This window comes from Elephantulus edwardii, unplaced genomic scaffold (genome assembly GCF_000299155.1).
Source record: "Elephantulus edwardii isolate Elephantulus edwardi_28Jun2011 unplaced genomic scaffold, EleEdw1.0 scaffold00168, whole genome shotgun sequence".
Taxonomy (NCBI): Eukaryota; Metazoa; Chordata; class Mammalia; order Macroscelidea; family Macroscelididae; genus Elephantulus; species Elephantulus edwardii.
In genome coordinates, this window is record NW_006399918.1 from 5,156,712 (window position 1) to 5,167,455 (window position 10,744).

General features: G+C 40.8%; 1 protein-coding gene across 1 annotated transcript in view; it reads left to right on the forward strand.

The window, feature by feature from the left end:
- Positions 1-10,744, forward strand: part of ATP1A4 (ATPase, Na+/K+ transporting, alpha 4 polypeptide) — a 67,847-nt gene that overhangs the window by 35,816 nt on the left and 21,287 nt on the right. Inside the window, exon 16 of the mRNA XM_006895461.1 lies at positions 9,531-9,685. Within this exon, the coding sequence (XP_006895523.1) occupies positions 9,531-9,685 (155 nt within the window). The remainder of the gene's footprint in view (positions 1-9,530; positions 9,686-10,744) is intronic.

Here is a 10,744-nt window from a genome sequence, read left to right on the forward strand (position 1 = left end):
GGCTCTGGCAGGAGATGGTTGGAGTGTCCTGGGCCCTGTCATTCAGAGTCCTCAGTCTGACACAATTTCTCTGGGTCAGAGACTTAGGAAAATTGAGACTGGTGATTGTGAGGAGCCCCACTTTTCACTTCATGGGGGCTATTATCTTTGCTCTCGCAGGGACTTCTTTAAGCAGGTAGAGCCTTCCCTGAGTTCTCGTGACACGCTTACTGAACACTGTGCCTTACTGGATATGAGAAGGGGAGTTCATTCCTGATGAAGCTGGCTTGTCACCATTCTGCTCGCCTCCTCCCTACCCAACCCCAGTTGTCAAGCTTAAATCCAGGTACCTTTTCAGAGCTCCGGTTCTGTGCCTTAACTTCTTCAGCTTCTACTGTATCTTCCATATATGGGGGGAAAGTGGCTGAGATGGTAGTCAGAGTCTAGAAAGGACTTGGAAAGGACTTCAAATTTTCTTTTCACGTAGAAGATAAAACTAAATTTGTAGGGTCAGGGAAAGGGTCTTCCTTCACTCCTTTGCTGACTCTCTACATTTCTAAGCATCTTGTCCTTTTCTGAAGGAAAGGCTCCTCTTGATAATATGCTTATTATTAGGTGTTGTCAAGTCAAGCCAAACCCATAGCAACCCAGTGACAACACATCTGACCCCAGTCCTGTCCTGTGCCATCCTCACAATCTCTGACACCCTTGTGCCCAATGCTGCAGTCACTGTGTCAATCCACATGGTTGAGGATCTTTCTCTCCTTCGTCTTCCCTCCACCTTTCCAAGCATGATGTCACGCTCCAAGGAATAAATTCTCCTAGCAAAGTGCCCAAGTATGTGAGATGAATAACATGCTTAGGATAAGCCATCTCATCATCCTTGCCCCTTAAGAGCACCCTGCTGCAATACTCAGTACTCTTTTCCAACCCAAAATTCAAAGGCATCAGTTCCTCTTTGGTCTTCCTTACTCACTGTTCAACTTACACATGTATATGAAGCATTTGAAAATGCCACGGCATGGGTCAGGGGCTTCTTAGTCTTTAAAATGACCTGCCTGTTTTTTAGCACTTTAAGGAAGTCTTTAAAGATTTTCCCAATGCAGTATGATTTCTTTCTGTTTTGCTAACCCTCCACTTTTCCAAGCATGTTGTCCCCTTCCAAGGAATAGCTTCTCCTAGCAATGTACCCAAGTATGAGAGAGAAAGCTTGGCCTTCTTTGCCTCCAGTGAGAATTCTGGCTGTACTTTTCCCAAGACATATCTGTTTATTCTTTTGTCAGCCCATGCATGGGATATTCAGAACTCTTCTCTAACATCACAATTCAAAGGCATCAATTTTTCTTCTATCATCCTTATTCTTTGCCCAGCTCTTAGTTGTATGGCAAGAGATTGAAAAGACCTGGCCTGAATCAGGCACACTTTAGTCTTCAGATTGATATCATTGCTCTTCAGTATTTTAAAGAGATACCTGACAGCAGACTTGCCCAATTCAATACATCTCCTGATCTGATTGTTGCTACTAAGGGTATTGATTGTTGATCCAAGCAAGATGAAATCATTGACAGTTTCAGTCATTTCTCCATCATGATGCTGCCTATTGTCCCAATGGTGAGGTTTTTTGTCGTCTTGATGTTGAGATGTAAACCATATTGAAGTCTGTAGTCCTTGATCTTCCGCAGCACCGTTTCAAGTCCTCCTCACTTTCAGCAAGCAAGGTTGTGTCATCTGCATAAAGCAGGTTGTTGATGAGATACAAATTGAATAGGTATGCTGAAAGAATGCAACCCTGGCACACACCTTTCCTATTTTAAATCATGTAGAATCTCCTTGTTCTATTAGAATGACTACTTCTTGGTCATATACCAAGGTTTTGCATCAGTACAATCAAGTGTTCTGGAATTCCCATTTTCAATATTAATTATAACTCGTATATAATTATAATTATGATCCACAGGATCAAATGCCTTTGCATAGTCGATAAAACACAATAAACATATCTTTCTAGCAAAGACCCATTTGACATCAACCGTGATATCCCTTGTTCCATGACCTCTTCTGCATTGTGCATGAATTCCTGCCAGTTCCCTGTCAAAGTACTGCTCCAGCTGTTTTTGAATCATCTTCAGCAAGATTTTAGTTGCGTATGATTTAATGGATATGGCTGGATAATTTCTGCATTGTTGGATCATGCCCTTTTTTGAAAAAAAAGGTGGAACAAATATGGAGCTCTTCAAGATGGTTTACCAAGAGTACTATGATAATATTTACTGTTGTGGTGGTGGTGGTTGTATGCTATCGAGTAGCTTGTGACTCATAGCAACCCTATATGCAGTAGTTCTGAACCTGCTCTATCCTGAGCCAACCTTGTTGTCTCTGACACACTCACCCCATTACCTCAGTCACTGAGTCAATCCACCTCATCCAGGGTCTTCCTCTCTTGTGCTGTCCCTCTCCAAGGACTAGTAACTCCTTGCAACATGCTCAAAGTATGTCAGACGAAGCTTCAGAATCCTTGCCTCCAAGGAGCCAAGGAGCAGCCTGGTTTCAGCCTCTCTAGGCTTAACTTCTTTGTTCTCCTAGCAGTCCATAGTATATTCAATACTCTTCTGCAGCACCACAGCTCAAAGGCATCAATTCTCCTGCTTTCATCCCTAGTCATTGTCCATCTTCAAGCCATTGCAAAGACTATGGCCTGGATCAGGCACACCTTAGTTTCCAGACTGACATCATTGCTCTTCCATACTCTGGAGAGGTCCATGACAGCAGACTTTCCTAATGCAATTCATCTTTTGATTTTCTGGCTGCTGGTACCAAGAGTGTTGATTGTGGAGTTAAGCCAACTGAAACTGTTAACAATCTCAATCTCTTCACCATCTATTACAATGCTGCCAATTTTCCCAGTGGTGTGAATCTTTGTTTTCTTCATGTTGAGCTTCAATCCATATTTAAACCTGCAATCCTTGATCTTCTACAGCAAGCGCTTCATGTCTTCCACAGTTTTAGCAAGCAGGGTTGTGTCATCTGCATAACGCAGGTTGTTGATTAATCTTCCTTCAATCCTGATGCCACATTCCTCCTCATAGAGCCCAGCCTCCTGGATGATCAGTTCCGCATACAGCTTGAAAAGGTAAGGAAATAGAACACATCCCTGGTGTACACCCTTCCCGATTTTGAACCAAGCAGTGAGTATTCCCTTGCTCTGTTCTGACAACTGTCTCCTTGTCTAAGTATATGTTTCACATAAGCACAATCAAGAGATTACCATTCTTCTCAGAGTCAGCCACAATTTGTTGTGACCTACACAGTCAAATGCCTCTGCATCATCAATGAAGCATAGACATTCCTTTCAGCCAAGATCCATCTAATATTAGCTATAATATCCCAAGTACCACACTCTCTTCTAAACTCAGCCTTCACATCTGACAGTTCTCTTCCATAATTTTTGGATCATTTTCAGCAGAATCTTGCTTGTATGTGATATTAATGATATTGTTCAATAATTTCCACACGCTGTTGGATCACCTTTCTTTGGAATGGGAACAAATATGGATATCTTCCAGACAGTTGGCCAGGTGGTTGTTTCCCAGATTTCTTCACACACTTGGTGAGAGCATCCCAGGCAGAATCTGTTTGTTGAAATATGTCACTTGATTTGCCATCAATTTCTGGGACTTTGTTTTTTGCCAGTTCCTTCAGAGCAGCTTGAACTTATTCCTTCATCACCACAGGCTCTTGCTCATATGTTGTTTCACGAAATTCTTCTGTGTCTGCCAATTCCTTTTGGTACAGTGACTCTGTATATTCCTTCCACCTCCTTTTAATGCTTGTTGGATCATTTCATATTCTGCCCAAAGCATCCTTAAGTATTGCAACTGGAGGCTTCGACATTTTTATTATTTTCGGTGACTATACTTACAACCTTTTTCATGGAGAGGAGAGTCCAGATTTACTGAGAAGACTGGGAATTCCATTACAGCATATTCTTTCTGTCTCACCAAAATTCTTGTGGGTCTATAGCAAGTTCAAAGATGTAGCCTCACCCTTAATACTACCCCATATCTACATGGTAATCCTCAAGAAGGTCCCTACAAACCTATTGTGTGAATGATGGTGACACATCAAGATTAACTGGAGATCCATGAGTTGTCAGCAAGAGTTGAATAAATGTTCTCTGCTTTGCATGAGAATTCTGAGGAGAATGTCTGTCAGTGAGTAGAAGAATCTCAAAGTTCTGGATCCCAGTTTCCCTGCTATCTTCTTAGAAATTATCTTAGTAAAATATATACTGATTCACATAACAGTGACAGTTATAATTTTACTGAAGCCTGCTAAGTTTCTGAGGGAACTCTGACGGTGTAGTCTATAGGGAGTTGCACTGTTAACCTCAAGGTTGTGCATTCAAATCCACCAGCAGCTCCTCAGGAGATGAGCAAATTTGTAGCCTTAAAAAACCCACTGGAGGGTCGGTAATGAGTCAGTTTCAACTTGCTGCAATGAGTTTGTCAGGCACTTCAATGTTGTTGTTGATGTTACATGCTCTTAATAGGCATTTTATAATCTTTTTGTTTGCTTTTAAGCTCAAAGAAGCTTTATTAAGGGAGCTCAATTTGGGATCTCATTTTATAATCTTTAATTCAGCAGATTTTTTTGAATACCAAGCACTGTTCCCATCAGATGCTGGGAATTCAATGGTGGAGACAGATAGACATATATCTCTGTCTTGATGGGACTTTCTAATTGTGAGAAACATACGTTAAATTAAGAAAGAGGACAAATTCAATGGAAGAAAAAAATACAGGAGGAAGTGCAAGAATCCTGATTTTTTTTTTAATCTTACTTTAGCATCTTCTGTTTGTGTGCCGTCAAATCAGATCTGACTGATGCAGGAAGAGATTGCCACTCCTATTCCAGCACAGCATCTGATGGATTTGAACTGCATACCTCTGAAACTGCAGTACAGCTTTTGCCACTAGGCCACCAGCGCTCCCAAAAATCCAGATTCTTGAAAGAGTAATCTGGGAAAGACAGATAATAAGATTTGAATCTAAGTCTGTTCAGTTTCTTTCCACTTAAACTTTGTTGTTATGTACCTTTGAGTCACCTGCAACTCATAGCAACCCTATGTATAATAACAACTCTGAATGAACCCTGTCCTATCCTGAGCCAATCTCATTATCTTCAACAGATCCAATCCCATTTTTCCAATCACTGAGTCAATCCATCTCATCCTAAGTCTTCCTCTCCTGCACTTTCCCTCTACCCTTCCAAGTGTGATGTTCCTCTCAAAGGACTGGTCCCTCCTGGCCACATGCCCAAAGTATGTGAGATGGAGCTTCAAAATCTTGGCCTCCAGGGAGCAGCCTGGTTTTACCAGGATGGACCTATTTGTTCTCCTGGCAGTCCACATTATGTTCACCACCCTTCTCCAGCACCACAACTCAAAGGCATCAATCCTTTTCCTATTATCCTTAGTTATAATTATTGTCCAGCACTGTGATGCGTAGCAAGAAATTGTGAAGACCTCATCTGGATCAGGCACATCTTAGTCTCCAGACTGACATCATTGCTCTTCAGCACTCTAGAGAGGTCCTGACAGCAGACTTTCCCAGTGCAATTCATCTTTTGAAGTCCTGACTGCAGGTTATGCTTCTAACAACTTATATATTGGCACTCTCAGATATCTCTAAGCGTTAACCAGGCCCAGCTCTATTTAACTATCAGAGATAGATAATATTCTTTCTAAATTCCTTGGAGTCAGAAGTGACTCATAGCTGACCCTCCAGCAGGTTTCTTATGCTGTAAGCTTTATCGGCTAAGATTGCCCATCTTTCTCCCTCCGAGCCACTGATGTGGATTTGAACCACTAGAAAGTTACAGCCTTTGGTTAGTGGTGAAACTTCCTACAAACTCAAGCTGGAACCAACCTATAGCTGACCTTCCAGCAGGTTTTCAGAGGCAGTTTAAGTGCATGGAAAGAGATTGCTCATCTTTCTGCCACTGAAAAACTGATGGATTCTAACTATGTATCTTAGCACACTTACCTGTACAGCATACCAATTGATTTATTTCAACACACAGACGCTGCCCTGGATGTGCTCACTAAGTTTTGTGCCAGGAAATCTGGAGGACAGCTAGCTGGCCAACTGACTGGAAGAGATCTATATTTGTCCCCATTCCAAAGAAAGGTGACCCAACAGAGTGTGGAAATTATCGAACAATATCATTGATATCACATGCAAGCAAGATTCTGCTGAAAATTATCCAAAAACGTTTGGAACAATATATCAACAAAGAACTACCAGATGTGCAGGCTGGATTTAGAAGAGGTCATGGTACCAGGGATATTATAGCTAATGCTAGATGGATCTTGGCAGAAAGCAGAGAATACCAGAGGAATGTCTATCTGTGCTTCATTGACTATGCAAAGGCTTTTGACTGTGTGGATCACAACAAGCTATGGCTAACTCTGAGAAGAATGGGAATCCCAGATCATTTGATTGTGCTAATGCAAAACCTATACTTGGACCAAGAGGCAGTCGTCAGAACAGAGCAGGGAGACAGTGGATGGTTCAAAATATGCAGAACAGATCATCCAAGACACCGGGCTGTACGAGGAGGAGTGTGGCATCAGGATTAGTGGAAGAATCATTAACAACCTGCATTATACTGATGACACAACCCTGCTTGATGAAACTGAGGAGGACCTGAATCGCTTGCTGCAGAATGTCAAGAACTACAGTCTTCAATATGGATTGAAGCTCAACATCAAGAAAACAAAGATTGTCACCACTGGGCCAATTGGGTGCATCAGTATGGATGGTGAAGAGATTGAGATAGTTAACAGTTTTAGTTTACTCGGTTCCACAGTCAACACTCTTGGTAACAGCAGCCAGGAAATCAGGAGACAAATTGCATTGGGTAAGTCAGCTGTGAGGGACCTCTCAAGAGTACTGAAGAGCAATGATGTCAGGCTGGAGACTAAGGTGTGCCTCATCCAGGCTATAGTCTTTGCAATTACGTGCTATGCATCAGAGAGTTGGACAGTGACTAGAGACGATAGAAAGAGAATTGATGCCTTTGAGCTGTGGTGCTGGAGAAGAGTGTTTAATTTACCATGGACTGCTAGGAGAACAAACAGGTTTGTCCTGGAGAGGGTGAAGCTGGAATGCTCCTTGGAGTCAAGGATTCTGAAGCTTCATCTGACATACTTTGGGCATGTTGCAAGGAGGGACTGGTCCTTGGAGAGGTACATCATGTTTGGGAGTGTGGAGGGATGGCGCAGAAGAGGAAGACCCTTGATGAGATGGATCGATTCTGTGAGTGGAATGGTGGCAATGAGTGTGTTTGAGATGGCAAGTTTGGCACAGGATAGAACAGCATTTAGGGATCTTGTACATAGGGTTGCTATGAGTCGCAAGCCACTTGATGGCACATAACAACAACAAACAACCTTAGCATTGGCAACACAACTCCCTAGCACTAGACCACCAGTGCTCCCCCGGTAACGTTAGTCATGTTAATTAAATCCAAGAACAAAGACTACACTACCTACCATCAACAAATGAATAGATAGAGAAGCTGTGGTATATTCACACGATGGAATATTATGCAGCACTGAAAAACAAAGAACTAATGAAATATTATACAAAATGGGTGACCATGGAGGACATTATGTTGAGTGAACTATCTCAGTCACAAAAAGACAAATTTGGCATAATGCCACTGTTATAGAACAGGACTGACATGGGGGCTGAGAGGAAACTAAGAAAAGAGGGGATAAATAATCTATATGGCATTGAATGAGATGAGGGAGAGAACAGTATAAAAGGAATTATATGGTTAGGTATTATTGGCATGACAAGAGTCCATAATAAGAGCTGTGTAGTAAAAGGGTCTGGGGTGGGATGGGGTGACTGTATAACAATGAAAAAACCTTTTTCCCCAAGGAAAAAGTAATCTGCAGGGAGGGGGGGGAGGAAAATGTGCAACAATAAAGGATTGGAAAATCAAGTTCTTTATAAACTTTCATTAAAACCTCAATTGGTAAAATTTCAATATGGTAAATTCACACAATGGACTATTATGGAGCATTGAAAAACAAGAAAACATACAACATGGGGGAGCTCTGAGGACATTGTGCTAAATGAACTATCTCAGTCACAAAAGGACAAATACTGCATAACACTGCTGTTATAAAATAGGACAGACTTGGGAGGGTTGGGGAAAGAATAGAATATGTGATTATGCATTATATGTATGAGAACAATCTAGAACAAGAAGTGCATTGTGATGTGGGCTAGGTGAGTGAGGGGTGGAAAATGTACAACAATGAATAAAATTTTTAAAAAGCATTGGAAAAAAAATAAAAGAAAATATTACATGGAAAAAGAGGTTACTGGAACTTCCTGACTAGGAATTGAAAAACATGTTACTCAAAGACCTTTCTGCGGATTGAGACAAACACAGAAAAACAAAAAAAAATTGAACTGAGGTTCAACAGGGAAAGTGAGATGGTATACTAGATGCTTGTCTTTTCTGTAATCATTTGTAAAAGGTGCTACCTCTCTGCCTATTCAAGTCCATAACCTATCTTTATTCTAGGAGTAGTTGGGAGATCTGAAATACCAAAGAGCTCACTGCTTGGAGTTAGTAGCGAAAATCCCAATGGACTATGCAATATTTTTCCTCTAAAGTTTTAAAAATTGAAAGTATATTTTATGATTAGTATTTAATCAGCCCCAAGATAATTTTATAAGAAGAAGTTGGGAGTGAAATGTAAACAATCTGTGTTATTCTTCTCTCTCTGTTCTAACATCATTCATCAATGTATTTAGTTGTTTGACTTTGTTTTTCTGAGGGAATAGACTTCAACAATGGTAGTGTGGGTAGTGTAGTCTTTGTTCTTGGATTTCATTAACATGGCTAACGTTACCGGGGGAGCACTGGTGGTCTATATTCATAAGTGATGGCAAAGTTTGTTAATAATTTATTTATTATCTTTATAAAAAATAGTTTGCCTTTCTTCAGGATATCTAAATGTATCTAATAAAATTATCTTATATAAATTTTAAAAAAAAGACTATACCTAGTAAGTTAATAAATCACGGCTCTAATGACATACTTTGGGCATGTTGCAAGGAGGGACTGGTCCTTGGAGAGGGACATCATGTTTGGGAGAGTGGAGAGACAGCGCAGGAGAGGAAGACCCTCGATGAGATGGATCGATTCTGTGAGTGGAGTGGTGGGAATGAGTGTGTCTGAGATGGTGAGGTTGGCACAGCATAGAACGGCATTTAGGGCTCTTGTACATATAGGGTCACTATGAGTCACAAGTGACTCAATAGCACATAACAACAACAAACAAACAATTTAAAATATCACACAATTTAGGAAAAAATAAAAACCCAAACTGGGACAACCAAGATCCAGGATCTCCAGGCCGTTTCATGGCGGTAACACTGCTTTGTGGCAATCTGTCTGTCCAGCAGCTGGTTTATGGGAAGTGTGTTTTCCCAGGCTCCTCATAGGCCCTTTACTGTCTGACCTAGGCCGCCTGATCTTTGACAACCTGAAGAAATCCATCGCCTACACCCTGACCAGCAACATCCCTGAGATCACGCCCTTCCTGCTCTTCATCATCCTCAGTGTTCCTCTGCCACTGGGCACCATAACCATTCTCTGCATCGACCTGGGAACTGACATGGTGAGCACCCCCGCTGGAACCGTCCACGGCCCTCCTGGGAGATGGACTGAGAAGGGGAAAGTTTCTTTCTACAGAGAGAAGTAGAGCTCAAGTTATTATTTTTTAACTTGATTGCAGTAAAATATAGATATATAACATAAAAACATACAGGGTGATAGTTGAACAATCTGATGAACAAATGTCACTGAGTTAGAAGTGTGCTCTGTGTGTGTGTGTCTATATAGATATGTAATTACATTATAATTATATATAAATATATAAAATTAAATTATATATTAATATATAATTAAGTTTATCTATAATGGTTTTAAGGGCTTTGTAGTACAGTGTGTAATTTATTGGGCTGCTAACTGAAAGATTGGTGGTTCAAATCCACCAGCAGCTCCATGGGATTAGATGGGTAGTCTCTTCCTTAACGATTTATGACCTTGGAAACCTGATAGAGGGGTCACTGGGAGCTGGAACCAACTCACCATATACACATGTTGTTTTTGTGTGCTCTTGAGCTAACCCTGCAGTGGGCTTTCAGAGACAATAAATGGTACAGCAGGAAATTATTCATCTTTCTTCTGCAGAGCAACCCGTGGATTTGAACTGTGTGCCTTTGGAATTGCAGTACAGCTCACACACACAGACACAGACACACATTGAGTTCTAGTGGCCCAGTAGTAAGAAATGGGAGGAAAGTGCCCTTCATTCTCTCACAGAGCAACTGGTGGGTTTAATCATGTGCCTTTGGGATTGCAGTGCAACTCTCACATATGCACACACACACGACACATGTATATACACGTGTAAAACTGTAAAATTTGCTAAGTTAAACATTTTTAGTTTATGGTTCAATGGTATTAATTATGTTGATAATGTTGTGCAGCCATCACCATCAAGTTACTTTTTTGAAATATTTGTATGTATTACTTTTCCAAGTTACTTTTTAAAAAATTTCTTTTTTATATATACTGTTTTTCTTCTTAAGCTTTATTTTCTTTTTAATAATGTTAATGAGCATTTACAGAGATTTTGGATTTCCATTCTTTCATTGCTGCACTTCTCTCCCCA